The 27,586-nt window shown below is 33.2% G+C and overlaps 3 protein-coding genes across 5 annotated transcripts; 2 read left to right on the top strand and 1 right to left on the bottom strand.

The window, feature by feature from the left end:
• The first annotated feature begins 1,670 nt into the window (after window positions 1–1,670).
• Window positions 1,671–4,273, top strand: LOC111710031 (uncharacterized). The gene is made up of 3 exons (XM_023484042.1): window positions 1,671–3,922; window positions 4,021–4,051; window positions 4,115–4,273. The coding sequence occupies exons 1-3, from the start codon at window positions 3,212–3,214 to the stop codon at window positions 4,171–4,173; spliced, it is 801 nt and encodes a 266-aa protein (XP_023339810.1). The 5' UTR covers window positions 1,671–3,211; the 3' UTR covers window positions 4,174–4,273.
• On the bottom strand, window positions 4,066–27,337 carry LOC111710029 (far upstream element-binding protein 1). 3 transcript variants are annotated; one of them, XM_023484040.1, is made up of 16 exons: window positions 27,217–27,337; window positions 26,285–26,404; window positions 25,163–25,224; window positions 24,188–24,250; window positions 23,409–23,667; window positions 22,895–23,028; window positions 21,568–21,736; window positions 20,485–20,607; window positions 20,274–20,378; window positions 20,034–20,132; window positions 19,376–19,450; window positions 18,676–18,793; window positions 17,766–17,854; window positions 17,242–17,345; window positions 10,547–10,603; window positions 4,066–4,080 (listed from the first exon to the last, which is right to left on the bottom strand). In XM_023484040.1, exons 1-14 carry the CDS (start codon window positions 27,283–27,285, stop codon window positions 17,298–17,300), a joined length of 1,533 nt encoding a protein of 510 aa, XP_023339808.1. In that variant the 5' UTR covers window positions 27,286–27,337; the 3' UTR covers window positions 4,066–4,080; window positions 10,547–10,603; window positions 17,242–17,297. The 3 variants fall into 3 exon arrangements, with proteins under 3 accessions (XP_023339808.1, XP_023339807.1, XP_023339806.1); XM_023484039.1 differs by lacking the exon at window positions 4,066–4,080 and adding an exon at window positions 9,836–9,849; XM_023484038.1 differs by lacking the exons at window positions 4,066–4,080; window positions 10,547–10,603 and adding an exon at window positions 14,860–15,153.
• Window positions 4,271–9,707, top strand: LOC111710030 (uncharacterized). Its single transcript, XM_023484041.1, has 12 exons — window positions 4,271–4,408; window positions 4,913–4,974; window positions 5,110–5,194; window positions 5,248–5,353; window positions 5,482–5,565; window positions 5,621–5,986; window positions 6,045–6,095; window positions 6,219–6,424; window positions 6,944–7,261; window positions 7,649–8,359; window positions 8,757–8,806; window positions 9,092–9,707. The coding sequence occupies exons 1-8, from the start codon at window positions 4,353–4,355 to the stop codon at window positions 6,363–6,365; spliced, it is 957 nt and encodes a 318-aa protein (XP_023339809.1). The 5' UTR covers window positions 4,271–4,352; the 3' UTR covers window positions 6,366–6,424; window positions 6,944–7,261; window positions 7,649–8,359; window positions 8,757–8,806; window positions 9,092–9,707.
• Window positions 27,338–27,586: the final 249 nt, after the last annotated feature.

Below are 27,586 nucleotides of genomic sequence, written 5' to 3'. Positions count from 1 at the left end.
CACTTCATTTTATCGCGAACATCCCCTTTAAGGAAAATTTTCAATTTGAACCATCCTTAATCTTTCCTGGGATCATTTTTGAGGTCCCACAAAAAATTATTGGCCCTGTCGGTTCAGCCGTTTTTACGTTTATCGGTTACATTTACGAATAAACAGATAACAAACAGACAAGCCAAGTGTATATATATAACTACATAGATATCACTCTAATTTATAAAACTGTTCCTTTTTATACAAGGAAAATATTTTGAACGTCTGAGTAATGAAATCTAACTGAGTAATAAAGACTACTCCTCTCTATTACGAGCTCAGTAAATCTGTTTTGATCAATTTCGCCCAGTCCTCTTTTAATGATGCTATTAAAGATCTCTTGAAACATGCTTATACAGTTCGTTCCAAAAAACATGAACCGATTTCATATTCACCCAGCCCTCTGATCTCTTTAAACATGCTGATACAGTTAGTTTCAAAAAAACATTAACCAATTTCATATTCACCCAACCCTCTTTTGATGATGCCATTAAAAGATCTCTTTAAACATGCTGATACAGTTAGTTCCAAAAAACATAAACCGATTTCATATTCACCCAACCCTATTTTAATGATGCCATTAAAGATCTCTTTAAACATGCTGATACAGTTAGTTCCAAAAAACATGAACCGATTTCATATTCACCCAGCCCTCTGATCTCTTTAAACATGCTGATACAGTTAGTTCCAGAAAACATGAACCGATTTCATATTTACCCGGCCCTCTTTTATTAATGCTATTTAAGATCTCTTTAAACATACAGTTAGTTCCAAAAAACAAGAACCGATTTAATCAAATTTACTAACAGATATCTTGCCGATGAAAAAAGCCGAAAAAGATCCGAAAATGTTCTGGAAAGATTATTTGAGGATAAATATAAGGATAAAATGTTGATTGTAAAATCATTTGTTTATGTTTTATTTTAATCAAATATATCAACCATTTGAACTCTTAACCCTATTCCTGCTGGGGTCCCCAGCAGGGATAGGGTTAACGTTAAAGTTTTCAAGAGAAAATTAAAGCAACTTTATGATCTAGTTTTGAGTAACAATCCATTTGAAGAATCTGAATGTCTGATCATGGATGGCAGGAATATAAATTATTTTTTAAGAATGATATAACCATTTCTGGAATCATTTACTGGTGTTAAGTGGAGATACGAAGATTTCGTATAGTACGTTATCCTTCATACAACAATAATAACTTCAAATTTTAGGTATTGAGAAAATTGCTTTCAAGTTGTAAGAATTAAAACTTTCCCAGCTAGAAAAACGTTGATATCCTTCACATTATAAAGATAAAATAAAGCATTGAACGATGACTGATGCCCCTCTTTTTAATAAGGGGTCACTTTAAATTACCAGAACAATCCCTTTAGGCGTTTATTCTTTTTAGCAATCTTTAAGCTTGTTTTTTTTTAAATCTTTAAGCTTGTTTTTTAGCAATCTTTAAGCTTGTTTTTTAGCAATCTTTAAGCTTGTTTTTTTTAGCAATCTTTAAGCTTGTTTTTTTAGCAATCTTTAAACATGTTTTTTTAGCAATCTTTAAGCTTGTTTTTTTAGCAATCTTTAAACTTGTTTTTTTAGCAATCTTTAAGCTTGTTTTTTTTGGCAATCTTTAAGCTTGTTTTTTTAGCAATCTTTAAGCTTGTTTTTTTTAGCAATCTTTAAGCTTGTTTTTTTAGCAATCTTTAAGCTTGTTTTTTAGCAATCTTTAAGCTTGTTTTTTTAGCAATCTTTAAGCTTGTTTTTTTTTAGCAATCTTTAAGCTTGTTTTTTTAGCAATCTTTAAGCTTGTTTTTTTTAGCAATCTTTAAGCTCGTTTTTTAGCAATCTACAAGCTTGTTTTTTTAGCTATCTGGGATCATTGTCATTGTATATCATTGCAAGATTCCAAAGTGAATTAAAAGAATATTTTACAAGAAAATCCATTATTTTTAAATAGTATGAACCACATGTAATTATTCTATGTATCGATTCAAGCCAGTGGATTGGGAGGGTTTTTTTGACATTGAAAGTTCATTTTGAAGGTCAATTGATAACCTAGAAGATATGGGATTTATAAAATGTAAAAAGTTAAAAAAAAACTATGAATTTCTCGAGTGAAATTTTGAAACGCAGGAAAACTATACTATTTATGAAAGAATTTATGAACTAAAGTGAAATATGTAGTATAGTTATTCCATAACCCTGTTTTGATCCAATAGATATCTACTATTCACACAACTCACACATATTTACAAGTTCACAACAAAATCTTCAAATATACCATTAAGTGAATTCTGTTTTATGTTTCATAAGCCTTTTGTGCACAATTCATGCTTTGTTTATGCTTAACATTAGTATAGCATGCAATTCATAGAACAAACATTTCAGAAAATTATACTTTTTTCACGGCATGTTATAACATTTTTGGTCTATCGAATTAAGTTAAAATAATCGAGAAACATTATGTTAAAGAGATATTTCATGTCCAAAATAGTTGCAGTGGCACACCAGTGCCAAGTGGAATAAAGAAGTGGAAGAAGATATACACTTGAGAAAATACCCTTTGGGAATGATTTGCCCTTGGTAAATTGCCAATGATAAAGTGTCTAATGCCTCATTAGAAATAAACAGGACTGAGATCAGATTTAATGAATAACAAGAAATAGTTGAACTATGAAGACGTTATTGAACCGGTTTAAGTTTTAAAAAAAGTGGTTTTACAAAAAGTAAATCATACATGCAAATATCAAATATGTAGAAGTAAATAAATGGCGTTACTTTAATTGCTGTGGTAATCTTATTCTTCTAGAAAGTGTAAATTTTTGAGAAAAATGGAAGAAAAAAATGATCCTGAAAAAAATGGTATTTTGAAAAAGATTTCAGGTTACAATTTTTCCTTTCCAATTAATTTGGGCCGCTCTGATTTTTTAAAATTTCCAGAAGAAAAAATTCTTTTGAAAAAAACGACCAATATTGCTAACATCGCAAAACTTATATTTAAATTTAGTTGTTAATTATATAAATTTAAAGGTTTATAAACAAAAAATCATTAGGTTCGAATATTGCTGCTGCATTGGACATATTAATAGCCCCAATAGTTAATTCTGAAATTAATGCTGAACAAGAAAATAACGAAGAAATCAGTGAAGATTTAAGTCCTATCGCACAAACTAATGGGGAAGACAGAGAGATCATGAATCAGGGTGAGAGTGTTGAGCCAACAATTGATCTTGAAGAAAGAGATATCTCAGAAACACAAATCAGTGATTTTGATGACAATTGCCCTGAAGCACCAAGGAATAACAAAGACATATTTGACCATCAAGAAAGACCTCATTCATATGATAATCTGGAAGATAAAATGGTCAACAACTCTACACGACAATCTAGCATAGATAAACTGGATTCAGCAACAAATCTCTCCTACTCTACTCGTCTTACTAGAACAGATTCTCTACATGATGATGAAGACATTAACATAAATTTGTTCACCACTTCAGATCCCATTAATAGTTCTGAAGACAGCACCAAGTTAGATTATTGTTTAAAAACACAAAACCAGTTTGGGAATAAAGCAGAAGATGATCTTAGCGGATCTGAGTATTCTGAACAAAATAAGAAAGAAACTCAGCAAGATGATACAATCAGTGATGATATATGTCTGAAAGCTGCTAAAATTCAAAGCTCAACACACTCCAATTCAAAGTATTCCTTTGAAACACAAATTGATGGTGATATTATTGCCAATGGACATAATGAGAAAGGACAAGAAAAAGAAGACATTACTAGTGAGACTGATGTATGCTCAATCATTGAGAGAAAAGCATCAAAAACCTGTCTTTCACCAAACGAAGAAGGTATGATGGAAGGGAGAGCTATAAGTAGGTTATCTATGGGTTCACAGGTAAAATGTGAGAAAAGTATTTCTTAAATAAACATAACCATTTAAATTTTTAATAACTTCCATTGAATTTTAAGATTACCTCTATAAATAATTTACAGGATGCAAATCAATCAGAGGTGGCAACTCCAGGTAATGAAAAAATCCGCCAGAACACAGATCTATGGAAAAATTAATTCTTAATTGTTTTTATAGATGAAAACAGCCACAGACAGAGGAAAGTAATTCTTAAATTCTTAAATAAAAAACATTAATTGAACCCTATTGTTTCCTTACAGTAAATCGTGATCACATGCACAATATCAAAAAATAGATTTCAGAAAAACTTTATTTTATTTAATGGGCCAAAAAATGATGGTTTTAATCATTTCTCATTCCGTCTTCAAGAAATTTGACCTTTAAACTTGCCAACTACAATAATTACATGAGCTGAATGTACAGAGTTGACAATATGGTTTCGGTTTCTTACATCGAAGAAATACTGTTAAGGTACAAAAATAACTGCTTGATACCTCAAACCACTAACAGAAAATGTTGATATTTTTCTAAAGGCATTCTTCCAAGCGTCAATTTTACAATGGTATTAATCCAAGGGGCAACCTCCCAAGTATATCATATAGCTGCAGTTCTCCGCCTCCATTGCAATGTTGATATTTTTCTAAAGGCATTCTTCCAAGCGTCAATTTTACAATGGTATTAATCCAAGGGGCAACCTCCCAAGTATATCATAAAGCTGCAGTTCTCCGCCTCCATTGCAGTCTGCAGCACCTCAGAAGGCCTAACCTAAACTTTGGGAAGTTTTGACTTAGGAAAAGTGCACATTTAGGAAGTTTCCACTTAGCCAATTGTCACTATTGAAGTTAATCTTGGGAAAATGCCTTTCAGAATACCCAACACCTAAAAGCATTACAGAAAAATCTGTACACTCATTTTTATTATTTATATTTTTATCTCATCTTTCATTTATCACAGCAAACATCAACTGTGTTTCAGAGTAATAGCAGACCTTGAAAGTTTTCGAGATGAGAATTCTCACTCTCAGAATCTAGGAACAGGTTGGGATTTATATATACATATTTAAATTATTATTATTAATCCATAATACACAACTGGCAAGCTAACAATCATTCTCCTGTGGATATAATTTTTATAAAGAAACTAACATTCTAAAAGCGTGTTAGCTGTTCTAGGCATGGATAGAACATTTTGCATCACCACTGATCAACTTGAAACTAAACTTAGAGAGATGAAAGAACAAATAATTGATGAGATACGGTAATTCAGTCCTTACTTGTTTTTTTTCAAAATCTTATAAATCCTACTGTTAGGGCTGAAGTTCAAGCACTTACTCCTTATTTGGTCCTTGCAATGGGTGCTTTACAAAAACATCCAGAGGAATCCAATAATGATACATTGTACACACTAGATAGAAAGGTACATCATCTTTATGTAACTTTACTTTTAACTAAATTAATGACTACTGTTAAGATTTTCCTAGTCACACAAAGTGTCATTTTTGTAATATCATAAACATCTGCTGATATTTAACTACCTTCTAATAGGTTACTAGTAGTGTCACTTACAGTGGTAAAATAAAAGGTCCAGCCAATGAAATTGACAACTCTGAAGTTCCATTGTTACGACAGGTAGATGATGATTAAATGCAGATTTTAATTAAATAAAAACAATATTTAATTTCAGAATCCTATCACTTTTAAGAAACATTCATATATGACGTCATTTGCCAATATTGAGAATCATTCCAATAAACTTTCAAATCAAACCACATCAGCTGTCTCCAGTGCAGTTAGCTTAAAGTCAGCTGTTTCTAATGCAGACAGTTTTGGGTCAGCTGTTTCAAGATCAATTGTTTTAAGATCAGCTGTTTCAAGATCAGACATTTCAAAATTGATTGTATCTAATGTTGCTGTTTCTGAAATTGCTGTATCAAGCCAAGGCCACAACAGAAGCACTGCCAGATCAATTGAAGCAGTATCCTGTGAACATGTTTTTAATGGCAATGAAAAAAATCAATCTTTAGAAGAAACAAGAAATAAACTGGAAAAGGTATTTTTATCATAAAGAGTTTTTAAGTTCCACTTAAAATTTACTTAATTAAATTTAGGATGATGATAATTTGTCAATACTAGATGCAGAAGATGAACAAGACAGAGAGGTAATGATTTAAGAAAAAAATACTAAAGATTTTTTAAAGGAATAGTTGAAGATTATAGAGATATTAAAGCTTCCATCTAAACTCAATTTTTTTTTTTTACAATAAAAAACTGATTTTTTTCAGTTTGAGGACAATGAGTTAAGCAGAACAAATATGGTTGACTACACTGCCAGTGCTTATTTAAGGAATTGGAAAATGGTCCTGTTAATTATTCTACTTTTAATATATATTTTGCTGTTGGTGACTTACAATCGTCTAAAGCCCTTTTGAGACATTTTCCAACATAAAATAGAAAAAGGATGGATACAGCCAGTACATTAGATCTACCCGTAAGTTTTCTAGCAGACAAATAACCACTTTAAAAATGCCAGAATATAAATTTTAATAAAGACGACTTAAAGTAACTGTAAGCGTAACTCAAGTGACCTTTTTTCCATTTAGTATCAATTTATAATGTTTCCCTTTGAACCTTTGACTGATCAAGGATGTCGGACAAATCCCTATTAATCTAATGTAATGTTGTTATAAATTCAAGAAATATCATGAGTTATTTTCTTAAAGCGGCAGAAAATAAAAAAATACTTTAAAATGTAGGAAGACGCTATTATCGTAAGACAGTCAATCTACTTTTGAGTTACACAAGTAACAGATCAGCCAGTTAAGCATAGACAGTACACATCATACAGTTGCAATTTAATGGAACTCAAGTGGGTTTGCTATGTTTAAAAAGAAAGATCTCTCTACTCGATGAACAGTTAAAGATTTTAAGGGCATTGCCTCTTTGCATAAAGGGCCACTTAAATTATGCTTACGGCCCCTTTAATTGAATTTACAATTTGATACTTCAGCAAGGTGAGGAAAGAGAGGACTTGGATGAATTAGAAGATATGAATGAAGTAACTAACCAATGTATTAATACAATGGACATTGCAACCCTTCAACCAGTAATGAAAAACCAAGCTGACATTAAAACAGAACTCCCAGAGAATCACCCTGGAGATGAACCACAATCTTCCACACAACAAACTCCAGTAAGAAACCAAAGCCTAGCTCTTCAAACTGCAGTATTGAATCAAAAATTTCAAGAGTCAGGAACAAAGCCAACTCTGGCAGGACAAGCCGTGAACACCAACCTTCTCCGACCACCAGGATGGCTAGCAAAGAAGGTTGACTGAAGTCAGAACTTTTCTGTTGTTAATCTAGAGATTAAGCATTGATCTCTATCTTATGTAGACTAATGGATTAATCTAATTCCTCTTCATTATCCTGTGGTGATCATACACTGCAAGGCTAACTTTTTAAAATTCAAATTTATAAATGTTTACAGAGATAACAAGATCAAGCATTCAAGATTAACACAAGATTAACACATCAAAATTCTAACCTAAGAATTTTCTTATTCAAAAATCACAAAACATTTGCAAATTTAAAGAATAAGTTTGTTAATCTTATTGACAAACAAAGAGCAAGTATTACAACCAGTTTCCTTTAGAGTTGTTAAGAAATTAAATTGAGATTGATAAGTATCTTTTATCTTATTTTTATTATTCAAGGTAATAGGAACAGGACCTAAAAAGTTTTATGAAAGGCGGGCAAAATCAAGACTTAACATAAACAATAGGAAAGCATAGATACAATGATAATAATTGTATCATTCTAACTCATGGGTTTCTATTTTCTTCTGAATAAATTTGGTTCTGCTAAGGCATATACAGAAATTTTCTGAAGCTGTTAAGAATGATAAACCATTTAGAAATTTTGGAAATAAGGTCAGAATCTTCTTAATCCATTGATGAATTAAGCTAACTCTATAGGATGCAACAAAGAGATAAGGTGTGACATGCTGCAAAAGATTATGAGACAAAGAAACTGGATTGTTTCCATAATTAATAATGGTTCTATAATATTTAACAAGGGTTTCTAATTCATTCGAGTTCAATTTGGTTTCTTAAAGGACATTTAGAACTTTACCCCCATAGCTGTTATGAATGCTTAACTTCTAAAAACTTTATACAGTGCATTTAAGCTTTACTTTTGTGTAGCTTAAGTAGAGTGGAGTAATTCATAGTTAGATTTAGGAAAGCTTTTAATGGTTTAGTTTTCTAACAGCGAAATGAACGGTTCTGCAAGATATTTCCAAAACGTTATTGATCCTAAAAAATAAGTAAAGAAAATAAGGATTGGATTATTCCTACTAAAACATTATATGCTGTGTGGTTCAGGGCCCATATTGGATTCTGTCATTTATGTTGTTCATCCTGCAGGTAATTATATAATCTTACAGACAGTGTCCCACATCATATAAGATTGTTTATTGGTTTAAATTGTGATTTTCAGGAATTATCAGAAAATTTAAAAAGAATGAATCATTTAAGAAAATTCTATAAGGCTAAAGAAAATTTGCATGCAGAAAATACTAGGGCTTTCGAGTATTATGTGAGTATTTTAAGCTTTTAGATAATTTAATTTGATATGGGACGCTTGAGTTCATAAAATTTAATTTATTTTATTTTACTTGTTCAAATCAATTTTAAAGAATTAACTTTATAAATTTGAACTTGGCAATCTCTAGTGTGTTACTACAATTAAGGAGGCGTGTGGTAATTAATCTGTTACCTAAATGAACTATAATTATATGTCAACAATTCATGTTTTTGGCAGGCCTGATGGAAAACTAAGAAAATCGATTCAAAACAAGCTTTCTTCAACAGGTACTTATAGATAAATATTTTAAGTTAACATTTTACTAATCAGAGTCCTTACTGCGGCAACATGATGATGATGTCCATATGTGTTAAAATTTATTTTAAACTTTTTAAATATATTATTATTGGGATATAATTAATTATAATTTGATCTTCTGTTCTAACGTTGAAATAAACTAAAAACCAGTTTGTTAACAGCTGACTTTAGTACAATTGACTGTTAGTCCAATCGATGAAGCATAATTTTTTCATTTACATTATCAAATTCATCAGATATTATACACTCTACAGGGGGAAAGGTTGCAGAGCGAGCTGAATTTTGGAACAGTTTAAAGCCAGAAAGGTAAGTAACAAAAATGTTGACCACACTAAAATTGATCAAAAGAACCAGTCCATCTTCGCTTGGAAAATCAGTCTAATTAATAAAATTTGAGCCTTAGGTGTTCATTTTCTAAAAAAGGCAAAATTAATAATAATTCCAGTGCATTAGTAAATACTTTTGGTCTTAAAGACATTTTATCAATCCTGAACAGTAATGGTGTTCGTTTTTCAAATTTAATAAATCCCCCCCCCCCCCCCGGCCAAAAAAAAAATAACATGAAAAACCTGTTGTTATTAGTATAATCGCCATATAAACTTTATTATTTTCCTTGCAGTCTTTATTTAGGAAAATACAAAAAGCAAAGAACTTGCAACCAAAGAAAGGAGAGAACAGAGCTATGGAGAAACAGAATAACAAAACTGCTAATGTTGTAACATAAACTTCTAGTGGTTAAACAAATAAAACAAGCAATATTCTTTGAATTTATATTCTCATCTCATTAATTATTTCAGTTTTATATTGAATCCTTTTACAGAAAAGTTGATTCTCGATCATGATAATTCTTTAAAAAGTGTATACAGACATTTTAAGGCCAACCAGTACACCAATAAGATAAAAGTAAATTGGGACTTCAATTTTAATGTCATCTTTCAATAACTAAGATTTACTTCTAAATTCGGCATTCTTCTTTTTCTTCCTAATTGCTTTCTTTGTGGAATTGATTTCTCTGAAAAGGGAAAAGTATGAATTAAATTTAACACCGAGTGGTAACTTTAAGGCATAGAGTCCTTGCCACAAACTCAAAGTTTTCATTCTCTATATCGTTGCAAAATGTTGGTGAAAACCTTTGATATTTCAAAATTAGATAATTTTATCCAAAAGAATTCAGTTTGGAAAAGATAAGGTCAGACATTGGACTGCTAAGACATAGGGATTTGAAAATCAGAGTTAGTTTTCAGATATGTTAGAAACTATTTTTAGTCATATTGGCCCATTTCGTGCCACCAACTTGTTACTCAGTTTTTGGTTAATCTACAGTTAACACAATCTAGTATGTCCAAATAGATTATCAAGTACAATAGGTGGAAACAGAGAAATGGACCAACTATACACGACGTCACTAGTGTCAAATATACCAAGAAAAACGAACTTTTCTCACATTAGTTGACATGTTTTCCAAGATTAAAGAAAAGAAATGTTAAAACAGAAAATACAGAACATAAAATTGCACTTATTTCATTGTAAGATAAGGACTTTATTCTAAAATTATCATAATTATTAATAATTTTGTCTGACACAAAAACTGAATTGACACTATTGACGTGAGAATACAGTTGTACTAAGTTTAAAATTCTACGTTGCCAGCCAGCTATTGTACTAGAATCTATTTGAGTATGTCTAAGAATTAAAAAAAAAAAACTTACCGTCACCATATTCCGACCCAATCGCTGGCGATTTCTTTGGGTCCTGAATAGTAGACCCTGAAATAAACACCTGTTATCAATATTTCAATGAAAACGGTAAAACATCAAAAATTAAAACAAATTAAAAAAGTTTTCATCCTGCGCAACAGAACATTTGATTCTGCAATGCTGAATACATCTTATAACAGGTTAGAATAGAGACATGGATCAAAACATGTTACATTTGATACCAAAAACAGAGATGATGGCAAGAGTAGTAATTGTTGTAACGGAATTGTATATTTGCCACAAACTCAAATATTCAAATACCTATATGTTTGCAAGCTATTAGTGTAAAACATCGATTTTTCAAACTTAGGGCATTTGATCTAACAGAATTCTACGACATTAAGTTGCAAAGATATAGGGATTCGAAAATCAGAGATTGTGGCAAAGACTTAATTCCTTTTTAACTTGTTATGCCTTTCCAGTAGTAAGCTGATAAAGGTAACCAAGTACAAATGAGTAAAAAAGTTACCAATACCAACCAGACATAGACATTTGATATTCAAAACTTTGACTATTTAGTGCAATAGATTTCATAGTTTGAAAAGCAAGGTTTGCTACATTAGGGTTGCAAAAAAACTTGTTTTTAGAAAATTGGAGTTTAAAGACCGTGCCTTTGAGACTTTTATTCAATGTTCATGATGTAACAATCCGGTTATTTTGCTCAAGGTCGAGCACAGCCATTGGGATTAATTAACAAAACAAATGAGTTACGAAACTTATCACTTACCTCAAACTCTGTTTTTTCTAATCCCTAGCTTTATCTTTGCAACTTTTGTCCCCTTCGATAATGGCCAAACTATGAATTCATCAAATTGTCCAAGTTTGAAATATCTCAGATTTACATGTTACAAGGTTGCCACAGATAAACGGATATTACAATAAGGGTTTTTGACAAATAAACAGTTTAGATTAAAAGACACATAAGTTACCAAAGATCAACAAAGAGTACATCTCTCGTCCTTCTGTCTGTTAAGGGATAGCAGACGTAAATATAAGAGAAGCTCTATTTCGCAAGTGGTATTCCCTTTAAAGCTAAGTTAATCATTAACCAAACATAAGAAATATTCTTCCGGCTCCCCATGAAACATGATAATTTTAGATTGTAGATTCTCTTAAAAAGTAACTAACATTTCTGCTGCTACAGAAACAAAGATGAAAATGTAAAAAATAAACACTGGCAAGCTACAGATAACAGCAGAATCTTCCAAATTTTAAGCATAAAGCTTTTAGGGTACCATTGCGAATCGGGCATCACCCTGGAATCTCACTTTAAAACTACTACAATCCCTTTAATCTTACCCACAAAATAAAAGAAACGGATGCACACAATTGATATCAACATCATATTATCATGATTAAGAGCCATAGTTTAGTTACGAACATGAGAATAACAAAACTATAAAAATCACGAATGAAAAAGTTTTTAAAATTATTGATATATTCAAGTCAGCATAAAAATAGGTAAAACCTGATAACTGGAAACTTTGTAGTGCAGTTTTATTAATAGAACTCAGAACTATTACTTCCTCAGTAAAATACATATTTTGCGTTATGTAATATCTAACGACTCCAAAGTAAATATTTTTTGCCTCTTTCCCACCTGTACCTTTCCTCAATATCAGCAACATAAGGGAAGATATTCTCATTCTTCGATCTTTTATAAAATCATTTTCTTCCTTGTCTGAACTGCATGAATAAACTGTAAGCTTAATTTCAATCGACCCTTTCTGAAAAAATAGCAAATCCCGATTTATATCTTTAGTCTATAGCAACTTAGTTTGATCAATAATGTGGATGATATTGCCGTCGTTCTATGGTTTACGTGTTATATCTGATAAATGCAAAAGTCATCTTAAATGAAAAATCACAAGTGATCAGACAACGCTTTGAAGGGTACCATTGGAAATTGGGCATTGCCATCTTTACATGGAGAAATATTTGTATTTACGCCTACAGTCCAAATAATTGTACAACCGTGAAGATCCCACTCGGATTTAACTGTTTGGTCCCTTTCCCAGAAAGCTGCGACTTAATCACAAGTTCGACAGTAAAATTTTCAATTTTTCTTTTATTTTTTGTTGTGTACTGTGTATATACGTATTACATAAGTTTGACCCCTGCACTCCGGCGCTGGTTTGAAACCCAGTGCATGAGCAGGAATAGGTAAAATTGAGAAGGGTCCAAGTCAAAGTTGCCACTAAATCGAACATTAGTAAATTAGCGCCACCTCAGAAAAAAAGTTTTTATCTTTAACCAAATGATAGAACGAACTTGTTGTAGTCTTCTCTATTATTTTTATTCTTTGTACGTTACAACCTTTCGAAACTGCTTTCTTTTAAGAAAAACTTGAATCTACCTTGAGGAAGGGGGCATGCAAAGCCGCCATGAGCCTCGCGAAATGACCCCCGGAGCCTCCTGATACGCAGAATCTCCTCCAAGCCCCACAAAAATGTCTCCGTGCCTCTAAATACGTCTCTTGATATCCGCTTGCTGTACTTTAATGAATTAACCAACCAAAAATCAAAATACATCTCTTCATAGTGGAATCTGCATTTGCTTGGAGAATCGTTTAGTCTAGTCCTCAAAGTTCAAATATTAATTTAATCAATTAATCTTAATTTGTTTTCTTATGAAAAGCTTACGCAAAGCATAGAACGAAAGCACAAAATCAAGTGATCACAAAAACAATTTTGTTCTGTGAATAGTTAAATTCGTACAAGATACATCTGTAAAATAAAAGATGAAAACTGCAATAGTTATTGGGTGAAATTAAATTTGAAGAAAAAAGGTCTTAATCTCAATTAAAAAGTCTTAATCTCAATTAAAATAGACTTTTCAAAACAAAATGTTTTAAGATCATTTGAAAAAGGTTTTTTTTATGTGAATGTAAAAGCCAAACATCTTTTATTGGAGAACAAACTGCAGGATATGAAGACAGAATGGCGGAGATTTAGAGAGGTAGATAAAGGCAAGGAGACGGTTTCGCAAGGTTCGGAGGACATTATGCATATCAAATGGCACTAAGGTTGTTTCAACCCTGAATTAGGAAAATTATATTATTTTAAGCAGAACAAATGCATTCAACTAGTCCATTTAAGTGCTAAAATAAAAAAGCTCGGTCATTGAATCTTTACATAGGTCGACCCCCTTCTTCTATGAACATAAGCCTTGAACTCTGAAAACCGCAGTTTTTACTAGTTCTCAAATTTCGCGGAGTTTTCTGTTAAAATTGATGCATTTTCAAAATTAATGAATTTCGACATTTTACCGGGGAAATTTTTCAACTTTGACCAGCCACAACCCATCCCATGGGGATTCTGCGAGTTGCCTTACAATTGTTGAGCTCGGGATCAGTTTCAGTTCAGCCTTTTTCACGTTTTTTGGATAACAACAAACAAGCGAAGTTAATTCTAAATGTTATAGGTTTATTATCTTAAGGAGTTTACGTCGTGGAATTATGCAAGAAAATAATTTTTTTTCTTGGGGGGGGGGGAATTTTACTATCTCATTTAAAACTTTTAAATGTCTTACGACATGAACATTTAGGAACTCTAACGCACTCGTTTCCGAGCAGTTGGCATGGATTTTTTCCCTAGAGCTTGCAATTACCGAGAAATCGAAATTTTATTACCACTTATACATCCCAATACAATTAACTTACAACTGCCCCTCTATTATACTACATGCTCCATGATGTCTCTCACAGTATCCAGGACCAGGTATATCTAGATACCAGGTTCAGATGTTTCCTCAGAGCTCAACTGATGATTTATTCAAATCCAGAATGACGCAATCATATGTCCATGACTAACGGGGCCGTATTTTGAATTAAGGGAAAATATTTTTTTTTTTTTTTTGGGGGGGGGGAGTTTTTTTTGTGTAAGAACTTGGAAAGGGGGGATCTTACCCCCATCTTCTAAAATCAAATAGCGAAAGACATCGTTTTATTCCTTTAGATTAAAGTGTTTAGCAGCATAAAAAAATTTAAAAAATTGGTCTATTTCTGCTGGAAAATTGATTAACATTAAAAACTCAAAGTTGTATTTTGCAATAAGTATTGGCTACACATATTAAAAATGTTTAATTGGTCAAGAAAGGGGATTTTGAAATTATCTTTTAAAAAGTAAATTAAGACATTAACCTAGATTACGAAGATCCAGAGGTTGTGAGTTGAGATGAAGGAGAGCTGATGAAATTACGATAAACAGTATTGGTAGAATTTACATATATAAACACAAACATAGCAAATAACTGGTTCAACAGCAAATATTTTAACGCGTTTTATTACGGGAACTTACAATGAGAAAACAGTGGTTAATATTTACTACAAGAAGTTCTTATTTCAACATATTCCTAGCAGTATCTGTCCCCGCCCACCTTTACATCGGATAGTTTACCAAGACGTAAACAATCTACTCGATGCAAATGAAAAAAGTCTGGTAGGTGCAACTGTAGCTGGTCAAATATTGGTTAGTGGTTGGTAGGTTGCGTAGTAAGGTCGGATACTGCTGGGAATATGGTAGAGGTTTACAAATACTGGATCCACGAAGCACGGAAACCTGAAATAAATCACGGAGAATATTAAGGGGACCAGAAACCTTGGACCCTGAAAATGGGCCTGGCTAGAGGGGGGTTCAGGGTCCCAGCTAGGAGTCCAGACCTATTTTTAATCATGTAACACATTATTGATGATAAAATCGAATAATAATAATAACTAATTATCAATTATCAAAAAATACGCAATAAATTTAGTCACTATTTTAAACCCGTAATATCACTATATTTACAAATAAAGTTATCGTAATACAAATTTAACACCTTAACTATTGGTTACTAAATCAGGAACTATAGCGTAACAAAAAATTTTCAATAATTTAATTTCTATACGAATATAGTTCAAAATAACAACTAAACTATGGCACTTAATAAATTACTACTATAGCATGAGATAAAACTTACTAACCCATAAATATTTAACTATAAACGAATAAATTTAAACTATATTATCATTAAATAAAAATGACTAGCATATAAATAGTAACGAACTATGAATAGCATTTCTTAAATAATTTAAACTATAGCATAAAATTCAAATTTCAACAAACGATTACTAAATAAACAATAAACCCATAAATATAAATATTAACCAACTGTTAACCAACCTAGAGCATTTTAAAATTACTGTCATTAAAATATAGCATTTAAAAAAATAACGATCAACGAATGAAAGCACTTAATATGATAACTTTAAACTAATCACTAAAGCATAAACTTCAAACACCTTACGTTAAAACTGTAAACTATGGTAATATAATAACTATTAAATAATATTACTAAAACCATGGCAATAACTTAGAATAATAGTAAATCACGAATTATTTTTATAGATAACTAATTGCATATTAATAATATGATAAAAAATATCAAACTATTCAAGAATATCATCGAATAACCGTATTAGGACTAGGGATGGGAATCGCTTTGAGAACAGTTTTTAAAACATTTCTAGGCTTTTTAGACGATAAAAGTGTTTCACAAAAATGTAAGTAAACCTCAAAATTGTATTCTCGGCAACTTTGCTTTATTAATTACATTTTATGAACTTTTCTCTCCCGATCAAATATATTTTAACTTTGACGATTTTTCAAACGACAAACGATTTTTTTATCTGTTTGAAAAATCGTTTCGTTTTTATATCTTTTGTCAGAAAAAAAAAATTATAATAGAAAACTTGTCTAGCATACAATTTTGAAAAATGAATTACACCTCAGATTGTTGTGCAGCCTCTTAAAGGTCTAAAAACGGGTATCAAATAGATTCCCATCTATAATCAGGACACAAGGCGGGACAAGGGGAATAGGAGTAATTAAATACAAGATGGGTCAACCTAGAGATAATCAAATCATATTTTAGTAAAATACGCAAATGAAAGATTATCTCTCTGTATTCAACTTATATTTAATACTCCTAGTTAAAAAATGATTGCTTGAAATAACGAAACATCACAAGGCTTTTCAATTAATTGCGGATTTTTACTTCTTTTAATGATTAAGGACATGTTGTCTAAATTGTAAAGTTTAAACAGTAGTCAAAATAAACATTTAAATTGTTCCTTTCTCTCTGCCAAATAAAAACGCATTTCCTTTCTCACTGCCAAAACAAAAGCATTTCCTTTCTTGCTGCGGAAAAAACGCTAACTGTGACAACTTCCGACCCAAATTGAAAAGCCTTGCAGAAAGGTCCATTTTTTTCAAGCAAATTATTTACACAAGCTGGCATCAGAAAACTTAAAATTGATACTAAAGCCAGAGTAAGTAAAATACTTTAAACTGCCTGAAAATGGCAATTATTTCCAATGAAAAGAAAACTAAAACTATGAAACGAAGTAAAACTAGAGGAAAAAAGTTGAAATTGAATAAAATCTGAATTTACAAATGAGAATGGCAATTTGCTCAAAGGACTTTTTAAAAAAAACCTGGTGCATATGTGAAGTACGCTGAAATCAAATCGTATTTTAGACTAAAAGAATGCTTGGCAAATTGCAGGGTTGAATATCAAATAAGATAATCTTTTGCATAAAATATTTATAGTATCTATTCTGTGTATTCAACACCAGCTTGTCAATATTAAATAAGCGTTGAACTCACCGAATTTACAGACGCAACTGCGCCGGATGTTCCAGCAGCTTGAGGCCGGAAGTACACTAGTAATACCCAGGCTGGGCATAACTCTGAGGAGCTCCATATCCGGGCTAAATAATAAACGATTATTATCATTTATATAAGCAAGGCAATCCATCAATCATTCAAATAACGGTCGATGCTTATTTGCCCCCGTACCCATGGACAAAAAGGTCTAATTTGTCCAAAAAACCACAAATAAAAATACATTTTTAAAGTAAAAAAAACATGGATACCTCATTTATTTTCAATCATGTAAAGCAAAATATTATCGTGTTAATCGGACTTACCACTGAATAACTATATAAGTAGTAATCTCCGTTTGTCTCTATGTATAATGTATATCCGATCATAACTCAGGGTCCCCTTGACCGATTTGCTTCAAATTTTGATTGCAGAATTTGGGGGAACCACGGGAATGGTCTTAGTTTGGTTTGAGAGTACCGTGGGTAACGCTGGGTTCTCAAACTAGTCTAGAAGTAAAGGCTAACCTGTGGAGCAGGCTGATAACCTGCTGGAGGTACACTTCCAGACTTAGCTCGCATATTCTTCTCAATAGCCTCAGCTTCTTGGTGCTTTCCTAGTTCATGTACATTCATAAATACAGTACATAAATATAGTATTCAAGGATCAAAGGGCTTTCCTAGTTCATGTACGTTCATAAATACAGTACATAAATATAGAAATAAAGCTTCCTGGTGCTTTCTTAATTCATGTACATTCATAAATACAGTGCATAAATATAGTATTCAAACTTCCTTGCACTTTCCTAGTTCGTGTACATTCATAAATACAGTAAATAAATATAGTATTCAAGATTCCTTGTACTTTTTCTAGTTTATGTACATTCGAAATTTTTACAGTACATAAATTAGCGTTCAAGCTTCCTGGGGCTTTTCTGGTTCCTGTACATTCATAAATATAGTACAAAAATTGATATATAGGGGATAATAATTTTCTGGTTCCTGTACATTCATAAATATAGTACAAAAATTGATATATAGGGGATAATAATTTTCTGGTTCCTGTACATTCATAAATATAGTACAAAAATTGATATATAGGGGATAATAATTTTCTGGTTCCTGTACATTCATAAATATAGTACAAAAATTGATATATAGGGGATAATAATTTTTCATTTATTTCACATTTGCAATGTACGAAAAACAAGAAGATTTAAAGTAACAAAAAGATGACCCCCGCCCCCCAGAAAACAATCCATGAAAAATATAGTTATTAGAAAAAAGGGAATTTTTGCCATGTGTAAAATATTACTGTTATAGTAATTACTCTAGAATTTTAACGTTTGGCGAAGATGGTCGAATATAGGGAGGATCAAAAAGGTGTAAAAGGACAAGAGAGAAGTGTCAAGAAGCTGGTTACCAAAATTGTACTAACCTATACTCCTATAGTATTCTGCCCACTGAGCAGAGTAATCTGTTGACTGGGGACCCGGAGCTTGGGCTAGTCCAGCAGGTCCAGGTTGGGCACCACCAGGGGCACCTCCACCACGAGCCTTAACATAAATGTGTAAAAGGGTGGTTCACGGATTTCTATGTGAATTAACATTTTCAGTGATCTTTTAGCGATTCGCGACAGAACAAAGGGGTATATATTTCCTTTGAATAGTTCTCCCCCCCTTTTACAATATATTTTTCCTAAATATAATAGGGATTAGAGATTTTTTAATCTGTATAAGGAAAAAATGAATTTTTGGATTAATATAATGCATCTAAACGAAGGGAGAACATTCTGTCCCTGCTCGGACCACCACTCACCAGTACTTATCCCCTATTTTCACTTTATCTTGAACTGAGAATTTATGTATTGTGGGTTTCGAGATCAAGGTTTGATCTCGATCTTCTGTTTAATCTTTATTCGATATCCCCCATGTTAATTGCATACAATCAAGGGAGCTTTGATCAGGAGAGGAATATCTAAACTGGAATTTTGGAAAGGTACAGTTTTAAATAGATCCTCAAGTTAAAAGTTTGATATAGATCCTCAAATTAAAAGTGCCCACAGTGAATATCGATCAAGCGATTAGGTTTATGAGTATCCAACGCAATAGTGCCCAGCTATGCTGATAATTATATACCTGAGACTCAATGAGCTCTGCCTCCTTGATCATACCCAGGCTTCTGTAATACTCAGCCCATTGAGTAGAGTAATCCTGAAAACAATCAATCAATCAATCTTAAATCAATCTATTTTCAATCTTAAAATCCCTGAATCCTTGAATTTATTAATCCCTGAATCCACGCATTCATAAATCCCTGAATCCACGCATTCATAAATCCATGAATCCACGCATTCATAAATCCATGAATCCACGCATTCACGAATCCATGAATACACGCAACCTTGAATCCATGAATCCAGGCAACCTTGAATCCATGAATCCAGGCAACCTTGAATCCATAAATCCAGGCTTGAATCCATGAATCCACGCAACCTTGAATCCATGAGTCTAGGCATTCATGAATCCGTGAATCCACGCATGAGTGAATCCAAGCACCCATGAATCCATGAATCCAAAAATCCATGAATCCATGAATTCACAAAAATCCACGAATCCACAAATCCATGAATCCACGCCTCCATGAATCTATGAATCTATGAATCCACGCATCCATGAATCTATGAATCCACTAATCCACGAATCCATGATTCAATCAAACAAACCAAATAACGCACGAACGCAGGAAGTATCGAACGACAGAACGAACGAACAATCAAACAATATTAATATTTACCGGCTGTCCAGTAGATGGATTGACTGGAACTCCCTGCTGTGGAGGCTGAGGTTGGTATCCACCCTGAGGAGGTTCATATCCTCCATACTGAGGTTCAGGCTGAATAGTAAAGTTAACAAGTTAAAAAATAAATATTTCAAAACCAATGTTTTAACAGTTTTTAAATCTTAAACCGTCCCCTCATTTTCCATCCCTTTCATTCGTTTGCCTCCAATTCCACCCTCCTCTCTCATGTGCTACCTGATAGTGTCCATTGCCTCCGTATCCTCCTGGTCCTCCAGGTCCACCTCCTCCAACCTTCTCTGCAATCAACCTCTTAGCGGTCTCGACAGCATCAGGAGTACCCTACAGTAATATTTTTATAATTTATCGCCTGGTTATACCGATCTAAGGTCGGAATTAATGAATCGTAATAAGTAGGAGAACTAGTTAAACTTAATTTTTAACATACCTTGATGACAATGGACTTCTCTCGTGCGCCTTCAGGAGCTGTTTTATCAACCTGGCAGTGTGCTCCGCTCTGTGCACAGATGGCCTTGATAGTTTCTCCACCTTTACCCATCACAAGCCCAACCTGAAACAAGCATTTGTCCATCAATCAATAAAGCTAAGTTTCACTTTCCACATTAAAACTCAAAGTGAACTTACTAGATAAAGTTTTAGATATTTCATTCTTATCACGGATTTATCTACAGATTGTCCCAATAAACATAAGAACTAAGTGACGATTTTGAGATCGTCTTTGTAGATCAAAATAAACTTACTAAATCTAGTTTGAGATATTACATCATTATCACGGAATTATCTACAGGTTGTCCCAATAAACATGAGAACTAAGTAACGATTTTGAGATCGTCTTCGTAAATGATTTTGTATGGTGATGCAAACTGGGAAAGCTGTAATGTGTAGTTGTTGCGTCTGCTAAAGATGAGAATTTGTTTATGTTTTGATTGAATACTGTTGTAAATATGAAGTTCCCGTATACAATCACAGTATGCTATTCTCCTTCACTATTAATATTGCAGAAATAGTACAGGACAAAATAAAACTTTATGCAGAATACCAATAAAAGAAACCATTTTTGTTTCCTTGAGGGTTTTAGCCCAAAAAGAAGCTGTGCGGCCGATACTAAAAATCAGATGTATAAAATATGAAAAAACTAACGGCTTCTGCAATTTAAACTAAACAAACAAACAATCATCACTCCTTTATGAAAAGCTGGTTTTTTGGTATGCAACAATTTTCATTTAATCCCGTCGGGATATTTTCATTGAAAGATACTTTGAAAATCTACAAAGGCAAAAAAAAATCCGCAAAATCCTCAAGCCCTCGGGTTTATCATTGAATCCCCTCTTTAAAGAGGAATATCATTTACTGTCAGACAAATTAGAATCAATGGAAATTTGTTTGAGAGTAAATGATACATTGTGTAGAAATCAGGAAATATGAAATTCTTAAGTTTAACGCTTGCTACGATTTGCGTTTAACGCTTTGCTATGCCATCTGCAACCTAAACCTAGGAAAAACTAATTACCTTGTTTGAAGGAACTGAGAAATGTTCCTGAATTTCTCCGTATCCGCCTGGACCGCCTCCGCCACCTCCACTGGGCCATCCGGCTCCGCCTCCTCGTCCACCTCCGGGTCCACCACGCCCTCCACGGAATCCACCAGGACCACCGCCACGCCCACCTCTAAACCCGCCCCTAAAAAAAACATATTAAATATCGGTTCCAAGGTTTTTAAAAAAATTAGCTCAGAACTCTGCCTCAATTTTAAGGGAATTCCTGGCCCTTTGTCAAAAAGTCTACAATTATATTTTAAAGCAGTGAAATTAGGTTCCATTTTATTGATGCACAATGCACATCAAGTTTATTTCTAAGGAGTTTTGCTAAAAACTAATTTCCAAAATATGAGTTTCGTTTTTCTTCGCTAGCTGATGTGAAACAAAAACAACTTTGATATACGATTCAATGATATGGGTTTATGATCTTTCAAATAAATCATTGACACTTAAATTGTATGTTTTAACAGCAAGAACTATCCCCCCCCCCCCCCCCCCCCCCCCCCCCCCCCCGATGATTTAGTTTATGTTTTGGTTGATATTTTGACACTTGGATCCAGATCAGAGAGTTAAAATGTTTATGACCCAAATTTGTTTATCAAAATCCTACATTTTTCTCGCAATTTCGTAATTTTGTAGAGACTAAACCTTTTTGGTTTTTAAATTTCATATCTGCAAAATTGCAAAAATAAAATTTGTATTAAACATTTTTTATTAATTTTTTTTTAACTTGATTTTTTAGGGGAAAATTTTTGCTCTACTTTTTATCGCAATTTCGTATAATACTAATTTTTGTTCTGTTTATACTTTATAGGGCAGACTAGTGGCATATGCCGATTTAAAGGAAATATCCTCTAGATAAATCTTACATGGTTTAGTATTGCCCTAGCCCATATTAGCCGCTTCTGAGATTATTTTTATTTATCGGAAAAAAATAAGAAGATATTATTGCAAAAATACATGAATATTTTTCAATTTTTAATCTTCTAAAGAGCCCAACTTCTTTAAAAATTAATTTTTTGACTTGAAATTTTTTATTAAGTTTTTTGACTTGAAATTTTTAATTTAAATAAAATTTTATATATGCTTAATAAAACTTTTGGATTTTTTAAGAATGTTTCATAAATATTGACCATGGCACCTCGAAAGAAAAATGCGTTTTTTTTCCTATGACAATTCTGAGATAGTTGAAATTTCCAATTTCGTTGAAAAATGGTTGGTAAAAGAATGTCATATTAAAAAATTCAGATTTTTTTCTTCAATTTGACCGGCCACGGTACCATGGGGGGGGGATAATTACCTGCCGCCTCCCATCCCTCCTAGCTTCTCCCTCTCCTCCTGGATGACCTGCATGACGCGCTGCTTGGCGTACTCGACCTTGTCTGGGGGTCCAGAGATACGCAGAGGTTTCTGGTCAGCAAAATCTTTAGAGTCCTAAAATATGGTCCGTCAGTTAAGAGAATAATCAATCTGAAAAAGATTCCGATTTTGGACCCTCAATCCCCCCCCCCCCCGTAATTTACCCCTTAATGCAAAAACAACAATGTCCGAATTACAATGGAGATAAGGTCGTTTTTTCGCCGAAAAATGTTAATTTATCGATCGTTTCTTAAAAGCAAGAAATGTATCACTTTTAAAAAAGAAAAAAACATGTAAATCGGCTATTGCCATCTTAGCCTGTAGAGTGTAGGTTCACTTGATTTAGGCTTTCTGAAAAATATGATAATAGTTGATGGCGCGAGAAATATTAAATTTTAACCTTTTTTAATATCTTAAAGACAAATTCTAATCAAAATATCTTAAGAACACTTAACCTGAATAATGACAATTTTTGCTCCAGTCTCCTCTTGAAGCCGTTTAATATTCTCTCCGCCTTTACCAATAACCCTGGCGACCAGAGGACCCTCTAGCATCATCTCAAATCCTCCGCCCATTCCTCCGCCTCCTCCCATACCTCCTCCGCCTCCACCTCCGCCCATACCACGGTTTCCACGCCCATCGTTAGCGATGACAGCATTAATCTGGGCTTTCGCCGCATTAATTGCGTCGGGTGAACCGGTCAGTGTACATAATCTAAACAAAGGAATTGAGTCTTTGTCACAAACTATAATTTTCTAATCTCTATATCTTTGCAACCAAATGCCGTAGACCTTAGATATTTCAAACTATGAATTCTGTTAGATGAAAGAATCTAAGTTTGAAATATCAAAGGTTTTCACTATCAGGTGGGAAAAATATAGGTATTAGAAAATCAGAGTTTGTTACAATAACTCAATTCCTTTACATAACTACAAATCGAATCAATGGTAGGCTGTTTCTTTCGTATGTTTTTAGTATTTATTTAAGTTAAGTCCACAATCAGTGTCATATTGAACATATTTGCATGGATTATAGTCGATCTGATTTCACTCATTACAAGCAAATGTTTCCTACATGTACTGCACCAATAGAGCACATGAAAGAGAGGGTTTTCTTTAAAAAATACAAAAAAACAATTAAAATATTCATTTTTGACTTGATTGCTATTACAAATTTAATTCTCAACAAAACTTCTGGTAAAACAGCTAAAAATGTCTATTCAATTAATAAATACCTGGTAGGAGAACCCTGGTTTTCCTGGGACATCTGAATTTTGCAGGCAGACTCCTGCTGCATTCTTAACAAAAACATTCAGTTTACTTTAATAAAAGATAAAACAAGACACCACCCTATTATGTATAGCCTTATGCCTATGGGTCCATCAAATGACCACTGGTAATTGACCAGGGGATGAAAGGGTTGGAGGATATCAACCTGGGGATACGGTTAACTCAGGTTACCGGAATCCCTACACCCAAGGCCAAATTTAAAGAATTTAAACCGCGAAGGTGAACCGCCATAAACCGGTTCCCATTGAGCGCCGGTTCAAATCTAGGAACACTGAAAACAATTTCAGTGTTGAGCCTCTTGAGACGCGGGCTCAAAATCTTTAGGTTATGTCTCGGGTCGCTTATATCCAGGGTTCAATAATATAACATTCAACGCACGTCCTTAGGCGTGGTTGTACACGAAACGTACAAGTTACTGAATAGGCTGAAGGGTGGGAGTTGTCTGGGGACCAAAATATCCCCAACAACTTTGTTTAAATAACAAATAAATAAATAAATAATGACTGAGAGAAGTATTTCACAAGAAGAAAGATTGTCGATTTTCGGTGAAGATAAAAGGGGGGGGGGGATTTCAGATAATCCCTTATCTTATCTTTGACTAAATTCTGTTCAAGAACGGGTACAATCATGCAGTAGTGAATCTTTCTGGGTATCTTTAATTGAACTTCAAATTACATTACCCAGTTACAGGCAATCTAAAAAAAAGGTTTTCGAAAATCGTAAAAAGAGTATCGGATCAACAAATAAATATGATGAGGAAGTAAATAGCTGTCATTTTGTTAATAATAATCTCGATTTCCTTTAACCAATCAGTTTCGAGGCAAAATATTTCAAACGTATTTTTTCTTTTGGTAAGGGGGTGGGTTCTTTAATGGAAATGATAATAATAATTAATAATAATTAATAATATTAATGAATACCTTGTAATATTCTCGCCTCCTCTACCGATCAATAATCCAACCATATTGTCAGGTACATAAATCTAAACATTACACATTGTAACTATCATTTAAAGGGATAAGTCAAGTGATAAGAGAAAATCTAAACATTACACATTGTAACTATCATTTAAAGGGATAAGTCAAGTGATAAGAGAAAATCTAAACATTACACATTGTAACTATCATTTAAAGGGATAAGTCAAGTGATAAGAGAAAATCTAAACATTACACATTGTAACTATCATTTAAAGGGATAAGTCAAGTGATAAGAGAAAATCTAAACATTACACATTGTAACTATCATTTAAAGGGACACGTCACGTGACAAGAATAAACTACATATCACATAATGTTGATGAAATGATAAGAGACACGCTTTTTTCTGGAACAATTGTCAATTTGATCTGACCAAAAAGAATTAAAATTGTAGGTTCTCTACTAAAGTGAGTTACGCAATTAACAGAATTAAAAATTTTAACACTAGAAAAAAGACAATATCTTACGCATAATTGATAACAAAGGTTTTAAGGGTATTTAGTGCTTAGGATCCATTCAATTTTGATGCGGATCCGGATCCGGATCCTGGATCCGCACTGAAAAAAATGGATCCGGATCCAGTTCATTTCTTTAAGATTTACTGAATTTTTTTAACAAAAAATAGTTTTCAAATTTTTTGTTTTATTTTTTTCGCTTATTTTTATCCTAAAACTTGATGAACCATTCAGAAATGAGGAAATTTTAATAATCTCTCTTTAAAAAAAAAAATAAGATTTGGGGTTAAGGAGTAAACATTTCTTTTCAGTTTTTGGTTGATATTTTACCCCTTGGATCCGGATCCTAAGCACTTGGGTTCTGTTGTAAATAGAACGTTACCATCTTTGTGTGGAAGGTCACTTGAAATTACGCTTACAGTCCCTTTAAAGGGAGTGTTCGCGAAAAATGAAAGGGGGTATAGGTTGACGCCGAATAGATTTCGATATCATCGCTTCTCACTTTACTTATGACGCAACAGATAGAAGTAAAATTGGTAGAGTTATTAGCCTATACCTACTTTTTTTTTCGCGAACACTCTCTTTAAGTTTGAATAAAAGCCTGTATTACCTCCTCTGTGACAGTGAGCTGGTCAGCTCCAACTCCTGGTTGCATCATATTCCCTGGTTTCTTGGGTTCTGGTTCTTGAATATAGTCTCCTGGTCTTTTCAATCCGGTTTTAGCGAGAGCCTGGACAAACATTTATATGAACTACAGGGTTACCCACAACGTATCAGACGATTGTAAAGAATTTGTACTGTCTGTTTTCTTATATTCCTGGTTCCATGCCACTGTAAACTTGTTTCTTTCTGGGACAAAGCATTAATTAAGCCATTAAGAGACTGTACTTAAGACGGAAGACTTAACTTTACATTAATTTAAAGAGATTCAGGTCGTCTTTATAGTCTTATCTGTTAAGTGAACTAATATTCGGATTTATTTCAACCAACTTATGAACTCTTTTCTAGATCCTGAATCCGCCTTTTGAAAATGGATCCGAATCCAGACCATGAACATACTTTTAAGATTTCCTAATTTTTTTTAAAAATGAAGAATTCTCAAAATTTTCCCCCTACTTTCAGGAATAAGGTTATTTTATAGATCTTATTTTCCAAAGGCCATTTCCCAAAGGAGACTGCAAGTGACAATTTCCCTAGCGGCAACTTCTCAAAGGTTAGGTTAGACATTCTGAGGTGCCACAGGCTACATTGGAGCCCAGCGCTGCGGCTAGGATGGTCTAAGGAGCCATGCTCTGAGGCTAGTACAGACTTGGAAAATTGGACATTTGGGAAGTTGCCGCTTGGGAAAAGGCCTTTGGGAAAGAACCTAACATCTCATTTTTAACGGTGGAGATTTCTGTTTTAAGAGCAAAAAGATGTTTTAATTATTTGTACCCTGGATCCGGATCCATGGACCGGCATATTTTTTCAGATCCGGATCCTCGAAACCAAAATGATGTTGATTCAACGGATCCGGATCCTATGCACTGATTGGCGGAATACCTGTGCCCTAGCTAGTGCTTCTGCAACTAGTGAATTACTGGCAGCAGACGGAGGGGGAGCTAGGCTCATACTGCATACCTAGATGATAAATTATATCCTTTCAATTCTCATATCTGTTGAGTAGTAATCTCTGTCTGTATGTTCGATCATACCTCATAAACCCCATGGACCGATTTTCCTAAAATTTAGATCGGATTACTCGGTAGAACCAGAGGAATGTTTTTAGCTTTAAATCCCAAGTTGAGTGGGACGATAATTACAGATAAAGGTAATATTCCAGGCGAAGCTATTTTCATATTATTTATATTGTTCACTACCTTAGGAATCCAGCTTTGACTGCAAACTTAACTTTTCCTACAAAACTCAACCC

This window comes from Eurytemora carolleeae, unplaced genomic scaffold (assembly GCF_000591075.1).
Source record: "Eurytemora carolleeae unplaced genomic scaffold, Eaff_2.0 scaffold932, whole genome shotgun sequence".
NCBI classification, from domain to species: Eukaryota; Metazoa; Arthropoda; class Copepoda; order Calanoida; family Temoridae; genus Eurytemora; species Eurytemora carolleeae.
This window is presented reverse-complemented; position numbering and strand designations above follow the sequence as displayed.